The 22,545-nt window shown below is 40.7% G+C and overlaps 1 protein-coding gene across 10 annotated transcripts in view; it reads left to right on the plus strand.

The window, feature by feature from the left end:
• FNDC3B (fibronectin type III domain containing 3B) overlaps window positions 1–22,545 on the plus strand; it is a 357,265-nt gene that overhangs the window by 180,730 nt on the left and 153,990 nt on the right. For all 10 annotated transcript variants that reach the window (XM_070583136.1, XM_070583131.1, XM_008512875.2 and 7 more), the window contains exons 5-6: window positions 6,447–6,690; window positions 10,141–10,422. In XM_070583136.1, coding sequence (XP_070439237.1) covers window positions 6,447–6,690; window positions 10,141–10,422 — 526 coding nt within the window. The remainder of the gene's footprint in view (window positions 1–6,446; window positions 6,691–10,140; window positions 10,423–22,545) is intronic.

The raw sequence follows: 22,545 nt of genomic DNA on the forward strand, positions 1-22,545 counted from the left end.
TTTTTCTGTGTCTGTCTTGTGGTAAAACCGCGCTTCAAATAAGAGGGTCAGGAATGACAGATCTGGAATTAACTGGGTTTAGATTATCTGGAGTTTTAGAGTAGCATGTCAGATATTTACCTGAGTTATGGGGGGAGAATTTGATAATGAATGTGTTAGTAACTCCTGTAGACATTAAATCTAAGCAGATTGGGGCTGGCCCAGTGGCATGGTGGTTGGGTTTGTGCGCTCCACTTCAGCGGCCCAGGGTTCGTGGGTGCAGATCTCCGGCGTGGACCTACACACTGCTCGTTGAGCCATGCTGTAACAGCATCCCATGTACAAAGTGGAGGAAGATTGGCACAAATTTTAGCTCAGGGACAATCTTCCTCAAACCAAAAAAAGAGGAAGATTGGCAACAGATGTTGGCCCAGGGCCACTCTTCCTTCTCCCTTCCTCCCTCCCAAATCTAAGCAGATAAGCTATTTTTTTCTTTTTGCTTGCTTTTTAACTCGTTTGTTCATTTAGCCAACAGTTATTGAAAGCCTTCTGTGTGCCCAGGTGCCCTTGAGGGACTTGCACTTGGGTGGGAGACAGATCTGTAATCCACGCTGCAGGACAGAGGTGCTGGTGGAGGCGGGAGCTCCAGTCTGGCTGGGAGAAGCCTGGACTGTTGGCCTGCTCATCCCTCCGTCTAGGCAGCTGTTTTGCTTTGTATCACCCAGGCTTTTCTTCTCCTTGCTTGCTGCTTGCGTGCTCAGCGTCAGCTGAGACTTCTTCCCTTCCCGGAATGGCCTGGGAGCCCACTTCAAGTCTGTTGGCAGCAGTTAGGAATTGAACTGGAGCCCGACTTTCAAAACTCATTTGGTCCCAGTTTTGTGTGTGCAGGCAGCTCAGTCAGTGCTCTTGCCACCGCAGCAAGCTGGCTGCCAGACCTTGCGCACCGCCTGTGTGCATGTGGGTTCCTATGTGTCCACGTGTAGTCTGCTCTGCCCACTTCCTGGATCATCCCTGGCCATCTGGGGCAGGCTTTTAAAATTTTTCTTTTGACTTCCATCATTGAGGCTCTTCTTTTCATTCTTGTCACTTGCAATCCAGAAGTAGAAGGAGAGAGTTTTAGGAACTCAGGAGTTTACTAAAATTCCTGTGGAGCGTTTTAGTTCAGTAAGGGGAACTGCCGTCTTTGTCTGTTAGGACACTTGAAGTGTAAGTGTTTTTAAGAGATCCTTTTCATTCTTGGACTCAAAATTGCCCTTCCCTCCCCTCATAGCTCTCCGAGCTTGAGTGAGTTAGCTTAACTTCCCTGAGCTTCATTCCTCTTATCTCTAAAATAGATCTAACTGTATATGCCTCACAGGATTGCTGGAGGGTTTAAGGAGGTGGCAATATTAATAGTAGTAATTGCCAGGTAAGATTTTTCTATTACGTGTCAGTTACTTTTCCTAAGTGCATGTTAAGGACCTTAACATGTGTTGCTTTATTTCAGGTAGACGATGTTGAAGCAGAGCAGCGGGTATTCAATAAATATTGGTTGTATATTGAATCCTTTCACATCTCTTAATAACCCAGCTATCCAATTTCTTATAGTTCACTATTTACGTATTTATTTCTCAGCATACATAACTTCTGTATAATTCTCCCCATAATGAAAACTTCGGGGTGCAGACCAGAAGGAAAACCTGGTTCTGCAACTCAACTAGCCGTACACCTTAATCATGCAATGCTTTGTTCCTCCTGTACAGCAGGGGTGCTGCTAACTAGTTCTCCAGCAGTTAAATGAGAGAACCCATGTCCGGCAGCTGGCAGAGCACTGCCTCTGGCTGTGAGTTGCTTTCTCATCTCCCTCCCCATGCCGCTCTCTTCTCCTCCCTCTTGCTGTTGCCTCCAGGCTATTTTATTTTCTTTTAATGGTTCTCTTGGTCATACTTCTAAAAACACTCCTGCAAGTAAGGCAAACATTCTCCCTGTTTAGCCTTTTGTGCCTTGTTCTCAAAGCCTCTCGTCCTTGTGTCCAGGCCAGAGGATAACAGGAATACCAGACACCAGAAGTTTCTCAGTAAATACTGATGGAACAGAATGAAAGGACATGATAAAGAATCAAACAGGCTGCTGTTTGCCGTCAGGCTGACCTCCTTCCTTAGCCTGAGGAAGGTGGCTCAGTGTTCGTTCTGAGGATAAGTGCTTTACTTCTTAAACAGGGCTCTTTTTAAGCAGACAAGGCTGGTAGAGCTTAAGGTGGAGGAAACGGGGGAGGCTCTAATAGGTAGTGCATTAGTTTTGGGGGCTACCACACACTGGGTGCTTCAACGACAGAAATTATTTCCTTGCAATTTTGGAGGCCACAAGTTTGGTTTCTTCTGAGGCCTCTCTCCTCGGTTTGTAGATGGCTGTCTGTCTTTGGTGTCTTTACATGGTCTTCCCTCTGCGTGTCTGTGTCCTAATTTCCTCCTCTCGTAAGGATATCAGTCATACTGGATTAGGGCCCACCCAGATGACCTCATTTTACCGTATTTACCTCTTTAAATGCCCCATTTTCAAATACAGTCACATGCTGAGGTACTGGGAGTTAGGATTTCAATAATGAACTCTGGGAGTGGAGGTGGGGGGCGTAATTCAGCCCGTAACCCGTGGCAACCTGAGAACCTAGCACAGTGATCTTTTCCAAGGGTCTGCCCTTCTCTGGAGAAGATATGTGAGTGACTGTTCTGTTGAGTCACAGAGCTAGGAAAAATCTGGATGAATATTTCATTTTGATTTCTGAAAAAACAATACTTTGTTCTGATTTCTGAACAGCACTTCATAAGACAGTCTAATTTTTCTCTTTATATTATTCTTAGGCTATGTAGATAAATCTTACTACTTAGCACCTGTTTTTTTCTCACCTTTGAATATCTAGTACTTAGGTCATGGTATATGTCAGGAAGTAATTGTTGAATTGAATACAGGTGATTTTTCTGCCTCTGGACATTGTCACAATTTCATTCATCCCCAAAGGAAATGAATCTGTCTTTTCCATGGTCCTTTGTGAAGAATGAAGGCACATTTTATTGCCTCAGGGTTTTTGGAGTGAACTCTTTCTAATGTCTAAATTCTGCTACATATAGTATTATATTTCTTTATCAACTTTTTTTTTTTTTTTTGGTGAGGAAGATTGGCCCTGAGTGAACATCTGTTGCCAATCTTCCTCTTTTTGCTTGAGAAAGGTTGTCCCTGAGCTAACATCTGTGCCAGTCTTCCTCTATTTTGTGTTTGGGAAGCTCCCACAGCATGGCTTGATGAGTGGTGTGTAGGTCCTCTCCAGGGATCCAAACCTGTGAACCTGGGCTGCCAAAGCACAGCATGCAAACTTAACCACTACACCAGTGGGCAGGCCCCATGAACCATGTTTTTTAAGCAAAGAATATCATTGCCACCATTTCCTGAGTTGCTTATTATTTTGTGTGTTATTATTGTTCCTCAGACTTTGTTATTCTTTGGGGGAACATAGACGTCATTTCCTTAAGACATAAATCAAAACTGAATTTGATAATTAAATATGCTGCAATTTGTGTTATGGAAGAAAAATAAAATAGCACGTATGTTTGATTTTTGTTTCTGATTGTGTCAGAATTAGTATTTTATTTATTAAAATATTTTTAATGATAATTCTTAATAGGTGAGAGAGCAGATTTCCGAAAATGTCCTACTACAAGTATACGTGTAAATCAACATCTTTCACAAATATCACAGAAAAATTTAGGATAATTAAAAGTGGTAGTATCACACAATTATCATACATGCAGGCAATTTGTGGTTTCAAAATGCTACTTAGTTTTCTAACTGGAACCCTATTTTTTGTGAAGGGTAATTTATACTGCAGATGTACTAATCTTTTAAATTAGTGGAAATACTTATTCTTACAAACTATAGTAGTAAAAAGATAACGTTTCAGCGCTGTATCTCTTCTTTTTGTTTCTTTTTATTTCCTTGACTAGAATTCTTTTTGTGCTTTTTGTCCAACTTTTTTTTTTTAAAAAGCGCTTCATTTTGACAAGTCAGAAATTAAATGATAAAATGAGAATAAATTCTTTTCATTATAACTACCCCTGTTTACAAGCCCAGAGTTCTTTGTATTTAGAGAGCCTTGTTTTTTTTTTTTTTTTTTTGAGGAAGGTTAGCCCTGAGCTAACTACTGCCAGTCCTCCTCTTTTTTGCTGAGGAAGCCTGGCCCTTAGCTAACGTCTGTGCCCATCTCCCTCTACTTTATATGTGGGACGCCTACCACAGCATGGCATGCCAAGCGGTGCCATGTCCACACCCGGGATCCGAATCGGCGAACCCTGGGCCGCTGAGAAGCGGAACGTGCAAACTAAACGGCTGCGCCACTGGGCCGGCCCCTGAGACCCTTGTTCTTGTCTTATTACATGGTCAGCTCCATGTGGCTGGTTGACCATTGGAAGTTTTACAGTGACTGCAATCACGAAGGTTTATAAATTTCTAGAGAACAAATACTTCTTTGAACCTTCCAGTGTGTAGCACAGGATTGAATGAAGATTCCGTGAAAGAGGGACACTTTTTCCCTCTTTTTTCTCAATAGGCAGTCACAGGGTGGGGAGAAATAAGACACTATAGAATAATGCGTGTTTGTATCAGATGGTAAGAAAAATCCATATTTATATTAAAATTGTACAAGTGTGCTGCTAAATATTATATGCATGCTCTTCATTTTAGACAAAATAGAAGATGCTTTGATGGTAATTATTAGTACATACAGTAGAATTTGCAATGTCATGGTTTAAGCCCCATTTCACATATACCTGTAAATTAGAGGCATGCTTTCATAAATGAGGTTAACGTGATTAGCTTGCCAAGGCCCAGAAAAGGTTGCATTTATTAAATAATTTATAAAAAGCTGCGTCGTAAGCTTTAGGAGGGAGTATGACTCAGAATCTTAATTTTATGGAGTTAATGTAGCTTTATTAATGAACTGTTAACATAGTAATTAATTCTGAAACTATTATGTTAATAGATTCATTAATAGACATAAAGATCTTTGTTTTCTTAACATAAAGATTAATGGCTGTTAATTCAAACTAAACCTATCCTATAGACTAAAGTACAGATTAACGTTGATAAACTTCCTATTTTGTTTTGAACAGTATTTTTAAAAAGGAAGCTTCGTATAAATTTTTTTTTATTAGGGTGTTTTAGACATGATTAAGTCATTTTATTTTGGCCTTTAATCAGCCTCCTGAGGTGTAATGAGAAATCGATTTCAATATACAAGTTTAATTTCCAGTGTGTTTTCCCCCTTGAAAACCAAAACTTCCTACCAGTGAGTGTGCTTGAGTGTGTTAAATACTTGATTAGACCAGCTGGTCTCTGGCAACCTGATCCTGGCTTCCGCATTTACTCTTACGCCATCATTGTCCCCTTCCTTTCGGGACCCTAACCCAGGGGCCATTCTCTCAGCTGTCCCAGCTCTGTTTGAGTTCTCTGAAGCCTTCCTGGGTCTGCCAGTCCATGCTCCTGTTCTCTTTACCCCACTGCTTTATGTTTTGATTATAGTACCTGTGGTGTTAGTTATTTCTTATCTTGTGTTTCAACAAAATTGCTTGCTCTTAGAGTGGGTAGGATGAAGTTGGCCACAAAGGCAATAAACTGGCATTGTACTGCCTTATGTTACTTTCCTGGGGTGAATTAAAGAAACATTTGAAGAAAGTATGAAGAGAGTAGTGATGGGCTCATTCTACTCATAACAGGTCCCTTGTCTAGTGTCTCCCTGTGCAACACTCATTACATCATCAGGATATCTTGGCAGCACAGGTGTCCTTGATTTGGGATTGCTCAAGTTTTTCATTGGTTAGAATCCCCTCATTTCATCCACATCCTTGGTCCCAGATTAAATGGCCTTTTGGTACTCTTATGGCTTCTGAACTTAATGTTCCCATTGTTCGTAGAGCCTTATGATGATGGAACTTTGCGTGCTAAAGCGGGAATGGGGTTGAGTGTTATTAGGCACATCTGCAAACTCAGTCCTATTATGTGACCTAGAAAGTCTCTTCTTTGTGGAAAACCACTGAACTGATAGTTATACTCAAAATCACTCCTGAAGTCAACTTAAGCACACATTAAATTCATTTGTCTTGGATGAAGTCTTCAGAAGTCTTCTTCCAAGTCAAGATTTATCTGAAAATTTTACGAGACAAATGAGATTTATTATCAAGCTATTGATCTTTCCAAAAAGTTTTGTGTAATCAGAATCAGGTGGTTGATGAAAAGTTTATTTAAAAAAATTTTAATGGTTAAATGTTATTACCTCTAGAACTCAGTTAACTAGTTAAATCAGAGAACCAAAATTTGACACACACTAATTTTTTTTCTGTGGAGGAGGGAAAATGAAAATTAAGGGGGAAGTAATAAAATACTGTATATATTCACAGGATATTTGCTAATAATACCTACTACGCTCTTTCTCTTCTCTTTAGGTGATTGAAGACAATACTGGAGTCCGCCGGGTGGTGGTCACACCCCAGTCTCCTGAGTGTTACCCCCCAAGCTACCCCTCGGCCATGTCTCCAACCCATCACCTCCCCCCCTACCTGACTCACCATCCGCATTTTATTCATAACTCACACACAGCTTACTACCCACCTGTTACCGGACCTGGAGATATGCCGCCTCAGTTTTTTCCTCAGCATCATCTTCCCCCTACAATATATGGCGAACAAGGTAAGTAGATTATTGCTGGCATCGGGAGCTGTTGAAACTGATTACAACACTTGTGTAGCTTCAGACAGCCAGAGAGCCCTTTGTTTCCTCTGTAATGAGCAAGGTAGAAGAGGATCTCTCTGCTGTGTGAAGTTGGTGGGAGATTCCTAGCTTCCTTTGTCCTGAATTGTGTCTTGGAAAATTTACTTGTGAGTTGCGTTTCTTTCTTTCTTTATATTTTCCCAAATTCTGCCCCTTATCTCCCCGCGAAGAGCAGGGAGTGGGGTTGCCTTTTCTTATTTTAGAAAAGAAGCAGTGATCTATCATATGTTCCCGTGTCCTGTTAACATATTTTTGTGTGAGAGTGGCCTGAGGCAGAACAGCACATTATTTCCTAGTCATCCACGTGGTCTAGCTGTAGAAGGGGAATTAAGTCTTCTCTGCCCCATTTCCAATGATAGAAGACTGAGGTCTCAGTAACCTTTGGATTTCCTGAATGCTCTGTGTTGCAATCTTGGTAGAACTCAGAGTCCCCTTGCTGTTGACACAGCCCTCCCGAACCCTGTTTTTAGTGTAAGAATAGCCATTAGTGTAGCCCTAGTTTCACTGGTTGTTAGACAAATACTTACCTTGACATGAAAGAGTCTCAGAGATGCCGACATTATGTCTTTTTAGTTTTGGCCTTGGTGTTGGTTTAGTCTAAAGCTCTTCTCTATCAAAATGGATGCTAAGAAACTAGATAAGTGAGAGTAAAAGTTAGACTGTAACCTCTAGGACTTTTCAAAGTGATTTTCATTACAAATTGAAGCATTTTATTGCTTTAAACATTTATGATGTTGGTTCAGATAAATTGTATGAGAAATGCGTGTTACACTGTAGAGTTTTGGAGCAAGTTATCACCTCATTTTCTTTTGTGAGGTGTGTATATATATACACATACATATTTTGTCCCCTGTATATTCATCTCATATTGTAATTTTTTCTTGTTAACAAAAGAAAATTTTGAGATGAGTATTTGAAGTGAAATATCCTGTTGTAACTTAGGGATAGAATTTGATTGGCTATTTGTTTATAGTAGTTATAAAGAAATTTAGTATAATTCAAAGAATCAGTAGCTATGGGGTAGGAAGAGATGATAGCGAAAGATGGAATCAGTATTTTGATTTCATAGGGGTATCAATAACTTTCTATTAATTTAATCTTCTTGCCCACTGACATAACACTCCAAAACATCAGATAGTGGGCATTTCCATGAAAACATTCAGGTAAAAATGGAAAAAGTTCAGTTAATTAATTGTAATTTTTAAAAAAGTATTCAGTGCTTTGACACAGTATACATTAAATATATGAGCGTTTGTCAGTTTTCTGGTTGGGTCTGAGCTTAATGACATCGTGAAAATGAAAAGCGTTGGCTGTTGACTCATCGCTTGATGAAGAGTGTCTGACCTGCCTGTTTTAGCCATCTGTTAGTCAGATACCACATAACTACTGTTTTGTAAATGGCGTCCTTTGCAATTTTAGATAACAGTATGATTTAAATCATCATTAGAATTATGAAAAAAATTAGTATCTTCATTTTATAGTGTATTTTGGTTTAATTTCATTAAACTAACACAGAGCAATAATGTATAAATAAAAGTGCCTTCATTGATTTCGAATTAAAGCAGTACAGTAAAACAAAATACTTTTGATTTATAAATAAAGAGCCGTTTATATATTCTCTTACCTTAGTTCTTAATGTGCATATCTAAAAGCTATTTAAACATTCAGTTTCCCAAATCATAAGAGTTTAAAAAGTTCTAGACATGTTTTCAAAGATTATTATATTAGTTCCCATGGTGAATATTTTAAATCTCAAGTGTAATGCATTCTGATTTTTAAAACATTTGCCATTCTTTTTGTATGTTTGGATGTAATTCATTTGGGCATATGCTCTTTGAGGAGGGTTGTATTTGTTTTTTCACACTTTCTAGTGCACATTGGTTGTCTTGTGAAGATGTGCTTTTTAAAGATCTTCCTTAAGGTACATGAACAGAAAGAAAATGAAAAGTGGAGCTTTGCCCTGGAACAACTGAAACATCAGTTGTGAAGTGACGTGGGGTGACCCTGCGTTCCTGGGGTGCCTGGGGCAGTCCTGGTGTAGGTCTTCATTGTCTAGAGAAATGATTACGAGTGCTCCCTTTTTGCTCTCAGAAGTGTTCGGGTTTGGATGGTAATCTTTATGGTCACTCTATGCACTTGGGGCCCTTTTCTCTTATAAACACATAAGGACTCAATCTCTGTGTTAGGTATTATTGTTTTTATTAATGCCTAAATATAATTTTAAATTGACTTAAAAATTTATGTTTAAAATAAATGTTTTCCCTTAAGATCATGAGATTATTTTGCAGGCTTCCATTTTCTTTGAGCTACTTAAAAATATGCATAGTGAAGGCAGGTGACATTCTACTGGTCAATGCGTCTTGTCTCCTCATTACTCCAGAATAGAAGTTTGGGACCACAGCTTCTTATATTTGGCACCAAGTTGTGGAGATGGCTTATATTTACCCCTACAATTTCTCCTTGAACATTTCCCCTGATTCTGTGAGCTTTGGTTGTGGTTTGATGAGCAGTGCCATGTCCACGCTCAGGATTCGAACCAACGAAACACTGGGCCGCCTGCAGCAGAGTGTGCAAACTTAACCACTCGGCCACGGGGCCAGCCCTGCTTTGGTTATTTTTAATGGAAATTTCTCATCTCCTCATTTTACTAAGTTTTGTTCAAATATTGCCTCTTTGATTTGCCACAAATAATTCCTGATATTCTGGTTGCTCTAGACTTTCCAGCAGAAATGCTGTTCTATCCACAAGGATAAGTACGCCTTTAAGTGTCTATTCTAAAGACATATTTAAGGGGGTGATTTATTCATTCTAACTTTTTTGTATATTGCAACTACTGAAAACATTTTGAGAGGCAAAATCAGACTTAGTTATAAATTCAGCTAGAATATGAATGCTATATGGACCGTAACCTTGTCTTCTGTTCAGTATTTTCCATAATTTCTGGAACATTCCTCAACACACAGTATAGTTTTTAATGATTATTCTTTGATTGGTTAGAAACGAATAGGAATATTTTAAACATGCATGATATGTATATCATCTTGTCTTTTTTTTTTTTTTGCTGAGGAAGACTCGCCCTGAGCTGACATCGGTTGCCAATCTTCCTCTATTTTGTTTGTGAGCTGCCACCACAGCATGGCCTGACGAGTGGTGTAGGTCCACACCAGGGGACTGAACCCGGGCCACCGAGTAGAGTGTGCTGAACTTAACCACTAGGCCTCCAGGGCTGGCCTTCATTTTCTTTAAAATAGTTTTGTATATATTTAGTAATATTTTAAACATCTTTATGAGTCAGGTCTTTTGACCATTGGATAATTTATTATTGCAAATGTACACTGAGCTTGCATTTGTCACAATCATCCATTTTAGAAATTATACCACTCTATGGAATGTCGAGCTACATTACACGGGAAGACCAGTACAGCAAGCCTCCACATAAAAAACTGAAAGACCGCCAGATCGACCGCCAGAATCGCCTCAACAGCCCTCCGTCTTCGATCTACAAAAGCAGCTGCACAACCGTGTACAATGGCTACGGGAAGGGCCACGGCGGGGGAGGCGGGGGAGGCGGCAGCGGTGGTGGTCCGGGAATTAAGAAGACAGAGCGGCGAGCAAGAAGCAGTCCGAAGTCGAATGATTCAGACTTGCAAGGTAATGTGCAAAGACGTTTGCTATAAAGAGTGAGTTAGGGGACAGGGACGTCCTAAAAGAAACATGTTTTACATTAGAACGTTATTTCATCGTGCTTGATCATTCTGCTAGGAATAATTGGCTAGACCTTCTCTGAGCTTTCTCTTGGAACAGAATGTTGCATCATGTCTTTTTTATTAATTCTTCCTGGCAGATATATGATTTTTTGGTCAAATGTGCTGTGTAACCTTCTACTTAATCCCAGGAACACGGATCAGAAAGTGTTTTCACGTTAGCCTTCTTTGCTGCTTCACTCTAAGTAGACGGATGTGGAAGAGATCCAAAGTAAAACAATTACTCTTTCTAAGAAGTAGAGGGCTAGTTTAAATCTCAAAATAATTACACCTCATAAACCCAGATGTAATTACTTCTGTGCTGTAGTGGAATTTATCATTGTGCAACAGGAATATATTTCCGTTTAGTTTTAGGCATCAGTTATTGTTGACTGCCACCTTCGACATCCCGAGCGAAGTATTCCTAGGCCGAGAATGAGACGGTAGAACTGGGTCACCACATACAGCCTGAGAGACATCTGCTTGAGAGGACATGTGTTTTTTTTGTAGATTAATCTTGCAGCTATAGATCAGTTAATTTGGGCAAGAATGTGTATGTGTTTTAAATGAAGTTTTTTAGGTAAGATATAAAGACAACCTATTTTGATGCCACAGGAGTTAAAAACAGAGGCTTTTTATATGTGCGTATATAGAAGACTGACTTAAGTAAGCAAAAGAAGGTGACATTTTGATAAGTGAAGTGCGTTTACAGATATAATTAAAGAAAGCCGTGAACAACTGTAAAAGGATAGAACCAATTATAACACTGATTAAATATACTGTTTCCTTCTTGGACCTCATCCAGGTAGAAATAGGGACCGTGTATGTGACAATGTACCTGTGAATTAAAACAACGCAGGTTGTGTATATTTGATAGTGTAGGGAAGACGGGCCCCTGTTGGGGCAGAGGAAAATTAGGTAAAACCAGACATTGGCATCAGCATTTCCCCCTGTATTGTTTATGAGCGAATTGTGGCATGAAAAAGAGGATTAGTAAGATAAAGTGAAAAGTTATTTCTGAGTGAAATGTATTACATGTTCTTTCAACCTTTGTTCTTTGTTCTTTTCTATATTTTCCAAGTTTTATGTAATCATGCATTATTCTTATGGTTAGTAAACAAAACAGAAACAAGTATGTGAAAGAGACCCAAGGTTCCGTAGGCCTTTAAACAGCTCTTAAGGCTTAGTGCTATGTCTGCCATATAAAAGAATTTTTAGTCAAATGACACTACCATGTCTAAGTTTGAAGTTAGAGTACTAGCAATATTATCATTTTTAACCATAAGCATGTAAGAGAATTCACACCAAAAAATTAACAATAGGTTTTCCTAAGGAGAATTTTAGTCTATAGAAAGGAGAAAAAGAATGTATAAACTGTCTTCAGCTTGAATGTCCATTTGCTAAAATGGAATTGAAAACTTGAGTCCTGACAAAAACCTGCACACGAAGGTTCATAGCAGCTTTATTCCTAATTGCCAAAACTTGGAAGCAACCAGGATGTCCTTTGGTAAGTGGATGGATAAATAAACTGTGGTACATCCAGACAATGGAATATTACTCAGCACTCAAACGAGATGAGTTCTCCAGCTGTGAAAAGACATGGAGGACCCTTCAGTGCACATTAGTAAGTGGAACAAGTCAATCTGAAAAGGCTACATTCTGTATGATTCCAACTAGAAGATAGGAAAAGGCGAACTACAGAGGCAGTAAAATCTGCAGTATTCAGGGCTTCAGGGGAAGGGCGGGATGAATATATGGAGCACCCAGGACTTTTAGGGCAGTGAAACTACTCTGTGTGATACTATAATGGTGGATGCATGTCAATATGTTTGTCAAAACCCATAGAATGTACCACACCAAGAGGTACATAGACACTAATGTAAACTCTGGACTTTGGGTGATGGTGCCATGTCAGTATAGGTCCATCAGTTGTAAGAAATGTACTACTCTGCTGTGGGATTTTGATGGGTGAGACAGGCTGTGTGTATGTGGGGGCAGGATATGTATGTGGGCATTCTCTGTACCTTCTGTGCAATTTTGCTGTGAACATAAAACTGCTCTAAAAAAACAAAGTCTGTTAAAAAATAAATACCTGAGGAAATTGAGGACAAGTAAGATGAAGACATGAGTATGGTTGTATATAAAAGAATGCTTTAGAACTGCTTGATGTAGGCCATATATTTGGCTTTGAGCTTCCTGGTTGCCAAAGCAAAGAGGGAAACATGAATCAGGTGGAGTAGATGAACAAAAGCGCCTCTTGTTCGTGGAGTCCATTGTGTGGTTCATATGCTTTGGTCCTGTCTACCTTGGGATGTGGTTGCTGCCTAAAGGGATCCCGAAGGCTTTTGTCTGCCTTCTCGTAAATGGGAGCGTTCTCCCAGGGTATCTTTTTACTTGAATTTGCTGCATCTGGCTTCTATCCCCAAGAAACAGTTCTCTTAAATAATTTTTAAGTTTACAACGCTGTCTGATTAATATTAAGGTGTACTTAATACTAGTGTGATTGACCTGTTTACATTCATATGTGGTGTGCCCAGGAATAGGATGAATACTTCATCATGATTTGTGGCTTGTGACATTTTCCTACATTCTACTTAATTTAATTTAAAATTTAATTCCCTGACTTTTGAGGGAATCTATTTGAGTTGCTTACCGTTTCACTACTTATAAAAGACAAATATTTTTTTAAAAAAAAGGGCGCACTTTAACTTTGTACCTGGTGTTGTGATGAGACTAAGTACGTGTAAAAGAAGCAAACAAAATCTAAACAAATAAATATATTTAAAAGATGGAGATAAATTAATTACTCTCTCGTGTCCTGGTTCTCTCAGTTGACTGTACTGTAGGAACACTGGTGGGACTTCAAAACAAATACAGATCCTGAAACCTTATTTTAGACCTAGTAAGTCGAAATGCCTTTGCCTGATCTGGCTTCATGTTCTTATCAAACCTCTACTGGGAATGGTGGTCGCCAGCGTAGGGAACTACCGTTCTAATGGTAAGGATGGTCACAGAGGGTGTGCTTCACCAAGTTGGACATGATAGGAGGTAGGAACATTGTTTAATTCACCATTCTCTCCCCACCTTCTAGAACTATGTCTGGCACATAGTAGGGACTCAGTAAATATTTGTGGAATGAATCTTGTGTTCTTTATTGCTTTGTTTTCCAGAACAAGCTTTCTGTTTGAACACATGGCGCTATTGTACTATTTCCTTTTCCTAAAACAAATTGCTGCTCTGCTCAAGGATACTGCCCTGCAGCCGGCCCCTCGTTTCGTTTGCTGTTACCTTCGCGAAGACAGCTTAGCCAGGACAGAGTCCCACGGCGCCCTCAGGGACATGCAGGATTCCTGTCTCCTTACACTGCCATGGGGCTAATGGTGTGATGTGGCAGAGAATAGTGGGGACTTTGGTATCAGATGTATTTGGCTTAGAATTGGAGTTTGTCACTTCCTATTTGCTTTTAGTATTCCCTGAATCTCTGTGTCCTCATTTGTGAAATGGGTATTTTAATTCCCATTATTAAATATTAAAAATCGCCTAGCTCAGTTCCTAACATCTCAGTATAATGGTAACCCTTGTTATTGAATATTCTTATTGTCTCCCTCCTGTAATCTTAGGATCACCTCGACCCAAGATATACTCTTTACAAAACAGGTGTCTCTCTACCCTCACCTCCGATGGCTTTCCTTCTTCCCTTCATGCCTTCTCCCTGTAACTCCTACCCCTGTAAGCCAGGAGTGGCTTTCTTCTGCTTAAACCCGTCTTAGGTTTTGAAAGCTAAGCCCTGTCCTCTGGACCCACTACCCTGAAAGTCACATGCAGGTTCTCTGAGAGAGGTTGCTACTGGTGTAGAAATGTGCCACCTACCCTGAGGTGCCAGATTTCATACATGTTCTCATCATCTCCTTATGGAACACTTACAGCTCTGAGTGAGAGAGAACTCTGGATACTCTCTTAGGGCATCCTTTATCGTGGACCCTGTCTTTGTCATCTCCTCTTACATTTCTTATAAGCTCGGTTTATGATCCCCATTGCTCAGTCTGGTCCTCAGTAGGCCTTCCCGAAGGACCACCTTATGTTTTAAGATGTGATTATCCATTTTCCCCTCCATCCCATCCTCTGTATTACAGCTGCAGCTGCATCAGATCCAAACATGCCACTCCCCTCCTTAAGGAACCTCCATGGTGGTCCCCACTGTTCAGAGAATGAAGTCTGAACTGCTTGATGTGGCACTTGCTTGCCTCCCAAAGTACTTCAGATTTCCCCACCAGGTGCCAAAAGATTTGCCCCATTTCATGAATACACCTCATTCTCTCTTCTTGGCCTGTCCTACTCCCTCTGGCAGCAAACTCCACCTCAGTTCTTCAAGAACCAGCTGAAATAGCACCTCCTCTGTGAAGCCTGCCTGTCTTCCCAAGGCTTAATAATGGCAGATTAGTTAGGGAAAAAATATTTCAAGAATTTGTCCCTTCTTTTCCTTTGCCAGCGTTTGATGTTAGACCAGCGCTTGGGCACCAAGTCCATAGTTGTTCAAGGACAGGAATGGAAAAGTTTGACCTTGTATGCACAATGTCGTGCATGAGCTAGGCCTTGAGCCTGTTTTGTGGCTAAAACCCAGTGAAAATGGTCACGTTGCCTTTCATCACAGAGGCTAAAGAAATTCCTCGCTCTTCATTGAGTGAGTGGGAAATTCCATTCCTTCGATTTCATCCTTGGTAAGAACCAAAGTGTACGATATTAAGGCAGTTACCCAGTGGGATGCAGGTTTGTAACTGAGATCTCCCAATTTTCAACATGAGCTGTATTTCCTTTGTCGTACATCCTCAGAAAGGAGAGTGACAGGGCCGGCCCGGTGGCGCAGCAGTTAAGTTCGCACGTCCTGCTTCTTGGTGACCCGGGGTTCGCCGGTTTGGATCCCGGGTGCAGACATGGCACCGCTTGGCGTGCCGTGCTGTGGTAGGCGTCCCGCATATAAAGTAGAGGGAGATGGGCATGGATGTTAGCTCAGGGCCACCTTCCTCATCAAAAAAAAGAGGAGGACTGGCAGTAGTTAGCTCAGGGCTAATCTTCCTCAAAAAAAAAGAAAAAAAGGAGAGTGAGGTTAATGGCTAGTATTGTTTTAGAAAGGATTATGTGAAGCCAGAGTGAAATAACAGCTTTGATAAGGATCCACTGTCTAATAATATGAACAGACCAAAGCAATCCCGTTAATTATGGTGTGTGTGTGTCTGTGTGTATGAGGAACTCCAGCAGGGAGAGAGGGAGAGACGACGTCAAGAGTGCTAAGTCACAATCTCCAGACACTTTTTTTTGTGTAAAACTGTGTTGTGTTTGCCATTAATACTGCTGACCTTTCCCTCGTCCCTGGGTTTACCCCAGGAGTGAAGATGTCTTTTTCAATCAATATTTAATAATTTAAAACTTTAATGGAACTGTAAGAGACAGTCGTTTGTATTTTGGATTGTGTGATATGTAGCAAGTCATTTCACTAGGCCTCAGATTCCCTTTCAGTAAAACGAACAGGTTAGGGTCATTGATTTTCAAAATCTTATTAATGAGCATATTTTCCTTTTTCAAACACTCTTATGGGGATCCCCAATTAAATACAGTATCCTCCCCCCACGGTAGTGATGCGGGGTCGGTGAGCCGAGGAGTCGAAAGAAAGATTTCTTAGACTCTCAAGATCTGGCACTAGTGCTCTTTTATTTAGAGAATAGTGTGGAATAGCATGGGGACAGGACCCATGGGCAGTCAGAGCTTCTGCTGCCGCCACTTCTGCTGCCGCCGCTTCTGCTGCCCCCGCTGGCATGGGGACAGGGCCCATGGGCAGGCAGAGCAGCTGCTGCCCCCGCTGGCATGGGGACAGGACCCATGGGCAGGCAGAGCTGGTGCGTGGGGACAGGACCCACGGGCAGTCAGAGCTCCTGCTGCTGCCCCGAGTTGAGGGTTAGGGCTAATTTTATAAGGCATGGGTACGTGACTTATTTTTACTGGAGAAAAGAAAAGATGATGTAAAAAGTCATTAAATGATTTCAGTGCAGATGGGGTCTGGTTATTGTGCGGTCATATAACTTTAGATACGAATCTGGCCATATAGATCGGCATGTAGGTGAGGATGCCCTGGGCTTCTCTCCCTGGGGCGGTCCTAATTCATACCATAAAAAAAGTCCACTGGGTTGTATAGTTTGGCATGTAGGCCAGGTCACCTTGGGCTTCTCTAGCTGGGGCAGCCTTAATCCACATCAGTAGTACTTGTATAATGACAAACACGTACTGGTGGTGGGAGAGACCTCTTTGTGTTGTAACATATAGGTAATAGCTCATGTGAAAACTTCTAGAACTTACAGTGCCATGTGGGACAAAATGGTGAGAATTCCAAATATAGAAGAAAACTCTTGGCATTTGACCTTTGGAATTGTTGAAAATCCAAAGATTCAGTTACACTCCAGATGGAATTCCACCACATAGTCGTAATTTCTGGTTGTCACACCAAAAGCCGGTGACAAAAGCATTGCTCTTGTGCTTTTCTCCTTCAGAGATCACAAGCTGCCTTCTGACCCAGGAGTATTCCTTATTTCCAGGTTTTGTATTCTAGTTTCTTCTCAGAGGATCCTCCCTGACATTTTTTCTCTTCCTGTATTTTGCTATTACTTCTCAGAAACCAGAATCTGACCCCAACATCTGTTTACCCAAAATTAGCATGAAAATGTACTCATTCTGCAGATAAGAATTACTGTAGTAAGGTTTGGGATGGCGTCTTCCGCTAGAGGTCTGAGATCATGAACACTTGTGGGTCCTTGGAGTGTGTCCTTTTGCTGGATGGCGGGGGCTTTGGGAGGGGGTGGCTGCATCCATCCACCTGTGCAGGGCTGACAGTGGTTTCCTTTGTTTGCAAGGACGAGCTGCTGTTAATAAGGTCTGGAATGTTGGGAGTCAAGGCAGGTTTTCTTTTGGCATCTCTTGGTCTTGGCTCCCTATAAGAGAGAACACTGGTGCTTTTCTGTTTCAAATAAGATATTTAGTGGGGCTTTCACACTTCATGAGTGGCTGACTTCTCCTTTCACTTGCAACCTTTTCTGTCTCAGGAGTGCATATCCTCCTACGCATGCTCAGACAGGGTGTCTGGCAAGAGACTTTGGTTGTGGAGGGGGCAGAGTTCTTCTTTTCTCCAGAAGTGTGTGCTTTCCTCACTGTATTTGAAAATGTCATTTCTAGATGGACTTCCATTATTGCTTCGTCTCTGAGGTCTGTAGTTGATGATAAATCCTGTGTGTTTTCACCGGTCTGCAGCTGCTTATGAATCCTAAGCATGGCAGAAATATCAAGAAAACATGAAAAAAAAATTACAAGTGAGCTCAGGTCAGTGGAATTCACCCATCTTTCTGCCAAGTACAGTCTGAAAAGTGAAAATAGTCCAAACAAACCCAAATAGCTTTTATTTTGTACAAGGTCTATGTGGAGCCCTGGATCAAAAGGCAAGAGACATTCGTTTTGGCAGGAAACTGGGCAATTAAAACCCTCACTTCCATGTCAGACGTGGGCTGCCAGATCCATCCCCTGGTCTTGGAGGCCTCTGAGTGACTCTGGTTGAAGTATGAACAGACTTCCAGGCCTTGCAGCAACTGCCTACGTGGGGGATGGGAAAGGAGACAGGTTTGGAGACAGAAGGTGGTTTTCAGAAGCCTTCTGACCTGGGCGTTATCCTCTGAGGACCAGAGCTAGAAAAGTCAAACTACGAATAACTCTTTTTCTGTAAGACCCCAGTATGCTGGTTTTTTTTCCTTATAGAGGTGTTGACTTCACTGGTGCAAAAGTAAATGTATGGCCCAACAGAGAGGAAACTGGAGCCCAGGTTCTTGCTAATGAGTGGAGTGGGGAGTAGCCTTATCAGGTTGCATCACATATCCTATCTTTTTGTCTTTTGGGCCCCCCCCGCCCCCGTATTTTTGTTGCAGTCTGGAATGTTTTAAAGATGTTAACTACATGATTCTTTCAACAGGCAGGATGAGGTATTTTTGTCATGTCACGTTAAGAAGTCTTAACCCCTTAAATCATACTGGAAGCTTCACATTTTTCACTTACATATAAAAAGACAAACGTGAAAAAATTCTTTGAGTTTTATTTTGAAAAGAATGTTCAGCAGAAGATTGAGGGCAGAATTTTGATTAGTTTCTCCCATATGTAGTACTTAACTCTGTGAACCCATATTATTTTCTCTGCCTTTTTGCTTTCTTGGGAACTGATCATAGAGGCATTTAGATGACATCAGAACCCATGTTGGTAAAATACATGTCATCCCAAAGAATCCTTTAAACAGCAGGTATAAGTGATGACATGGTTTGTTTCTGGTACATATGTAACCTTCAATTTTATTGAATTGAAACTTTTATATGTTATTCTCTCATTTAGCTAAGCTGAATTCTGAATTTAACTGGGTCAGAGGTCATCGTCACAAATGTGCCGTACTTTGAAACAGAATAACGTACTAGTTGGGATCTTACAGATCTAAGTTTAGTCCCAGTTCTGCCACTTGTGAGCTGTGTGCCTTTTTGAGCAAGATAGTTAATGTCTCAAACCATCGATTTCTTCATGTATGTATAAAATGGAGTAATTAATAACATCTATTTCAGAGGGCTGTCATGAACTCTTAATACAATTTCAGACACTTACTAAGCACTTTAAAAATGTTACGGAGTGTGAGTGAAGAAAGACCATGACATTTTTCTGCTCGTGAGAACTGCCTCCTGTGGGTCATGTTGGCGGAACCCCTGGCCTGTGAGCGCCCCTAAGCGTGCTGAAGGGCGAGGCATCCTGCAGTCTCGGTCAGGGTTGAATGACCTTGAGTGCCAAGGACTTGAGATATGAGAGGATTCCAAGGGGCGTCCACTGCCCCCAAAATTCTCCTGACTATTGCTACCCACATACAACTTGATGAATTCTGGGCTAGAGTAAAATTCAGCCCTGCCTCCTCATCTTTCCTCTGCCTCGTCTCTGGGCTGGATTCTCTTGTAAGGCTGTGGAGTAGAGCATGACAGGCCAGCCTGATTCTCTGTTTGAACCTGCTCAACACATTGACTGCTTTAAATTACTTTGCTAGATATTAGAAGTGTTTGGGGAAAAAAGGAGGGGGGGTTAGCTGGAGACGACTTGGGCAACCAACAGTTTCTCTATATTTTGCTAAAACACTCATATTACTTGCTGTAGGACAGTTAGTTGACCCAGGTGGATAAGCTAACTAGGAAACCCACTAAATTTCAAAGTCTTAGACAATTTTTCCTTATACCTTGGAAGTCGTCATCACGTCCACATTCTATTGGTCACATAATGTATCTATTGATACGTTATGGAAGGCATCTACACAGGTGTGCATACCAGGAGAGAATGACCATGGGTGGGTAGGGGAGGGTGGTGTCACAGAGGCTGGCCATCCACAACGTAGTGTGTGGAATCAGAAACTATTTCTGTTAAACTCTATCTGGAATAGTCTCAGCATTTGTGATAGAATTTTGGGAACTTTCCAGCTGTTATGTCAACATTGATCTTGTCACTGAATCTTTTTCCATGGAATGGTCCTCTAGGATCCTTACATATCACTACTGTAGGAAGAGGCAGGGTGTGGAATCTGTGATTTTGTGGGATGAGTGTATTGTAATTAGACAATTATAGTCAGTATTGCAAATGTGCTAATTATAGATCATCCTTCTGCCATGACCAGCCTTGGCATTTATTTTAAATTTAATTTGCCCAACCAAGCACACCACGCTGTAGCAGACTATATTACCCTGTTCCAATTTTTGGTACTGTTAATCAGCCCTTGAACTTTGATTAAGAGTTGACTAGAGAACACAGGTACGAAATGAGAAAGGTCCATGGGATACAGTGGTGATACTAGCTCTCAGTGCTTGTGATTTACAATTTACAAAGGTAAAGAATTTAAATGTCCCTACAGAGGACAATAAAATTTCCTCTTTTTCCCTCTGGTGCTGAATTTGCATTTTGACCTTCCTTTCCCCGATTCTAACTACTGCTTTGCAGCTGCATCAGAAGAATGAGACTGTCCCTGTAGGTATTGTGGACAGGAAAGGCCAGGTAATAGTAGTGGGGATGACTTGCTCCAAGCACAAAAGGGAGCTGTGACGATTCAGGAAGACTGGAAAATGAGGCGGCGGGCGAGCAGTGAGAAGGGCCACAGAGGAAGGGCACGCTGAAATAAAGGAAGCGGCCCAAGAGGAAAACAAGTAGAGTGAAAGGAGCAAACACAGTGGACAGGGAAGATTAGATGGACTGTGGAATAAAGATAATTTGGAAAAAAACGAGGCAGAAAATAAGAGAGGTTTCATGGTTCCATTTTTATGTATTCCGTTCCTCCCACTAGGTTAACATTTTCCGGACGAGTGAGGTGGAGAGGGGAAAGCCTTTTTCACCTATGTGTGTGCTCCGTGAGCTCTTTTTTTTAATGGCTCCTCTTTGAACAAATCTCGATGTGACTAAATCTCTTACTCTTTTTCCCATTTGGACTTTCCCAATACTTAGGTATTCCTCCTGCCAGTGTACGTTGATTTGATAAGCAGATTAAAAGCGAAGTCTTATGCAGAACTTTGAAAGGAGTTAGCAGTACACTAGATTGAGCTATTGGCTTTTTGAATAGTGATCTGCAGTTGTTAAAGTGATTTTTAGAGTTTGATACGCTTAAAAACTGGAAATTTGGAAAATTTTCCTCGTTTTTAGTTTTAACTTAAAAAATTAAGAACAGGAAAGGGTTTGCCTTTACCGTTGGGTTAGTGTGCCTTTGTTAAAAGCACTCTGCTTTAAATGAAGATGTATGATTATTTTCAGGTCTTCTTACAAACTGAGGTTACTTTAAAATGCAGTCAGTTCTTTCTGAAGAGAAAAAAGGAAGTTCACTCTTAACTTTACCTTTATACGCCACATAATGATGTTTTGGTCAACAATGGACTGCATATACAGTGGCGGTCTCATGAGATGAGTACCATGTAGCCTAGATGTGCAGTAGGCTATATCATCTAGGTTTGTGTACGTGCCTTCTGTGACGTTCACACAAATCCCTAACGATGTATTTCTCAGAACTATCCCCGTTGTTAAGCGACACATGGCTGTATATAATAAAAAGGAATTTTGATGGCATTTCTATTATATGCCCAAGCCTTGCTTTCTAGATGTATTAGAACTACCCCAGGAAAGAAACATGAGGAAGTGAGAGGGAAGAAATAGGTCTACCAACAATTTTTTAAAATTGTGATAAATGCATTTATTACTGCTGCTCTAAATTCACATGGTGAACTTCCCTTGTCCTCTTTTTCCCTATTTGACCAGACAGATTATTATATGGAGCAGTAAAAGCCTTAAAACAAAGAGGGATGGAGAAACTGCCATATTTTAGGTTCACTGAGTTTCTCAAAACTATTTAATTATCTTGCCAAGCACATTCAAAAAAATATGTATTTAGTCTTTCAAGAAGATTTATCTTGTGGTGGAATGTTACTCCAAGGAACTCCAGAAGATACCAACATCTCTTGAAAACTGTGGTTAAAAATTATGTGTTACTTAAGTGAAAAATGATTATTGGTGCCTTAATTCTTCAGCTATCAGGTTTTTAAAATTTTTTGAAATGCGCTAACGCCATTAATGTTGTTTACTACTCACCTGTCATCCATGAGAGGGTGGCTCAAATTTGATTGCAGACAGTTTTCGTCTGAAACTGTATTTCCATTTCATTGAAGGTATTCATGTCTGTGAAGTATTATTCTCTATAGATTTCAATTTCCAGATTTGGTGGACTCAACACCATCTAGATGATCATGCATGAAGGCAGACTGTCTCTATGAAGTTTCATAAGTCACTACTACATAGCATTTTACAGAAGCAGGATTATCTTTTAGATAGGAGTCTGTAAGATTTACTGCTGATTTGCCTGATTCTGCAATGCATACCTGCCTGTTTTCTGCATCATTTCTTTTTTGTTTTCTTTTTAAAGATTGGCACCTGTGCTAACATCTGTTGCCAGTCT

The sequence above is a fragment of the Equus przewalskii genome, chromosome 18 (assembly GCF_037783145.1).
Source record: "Equus przewalskii isolate Varuska chromosome 18, EquPr2, whole genome shotgun sequence".
In the NCBI taxonomy this organism is placed as follows: Eukaryota; Metazoa; Chordata; class Mammalia; order Perissodactyla; family Equidae; genus Equus; species Equus przewalskii.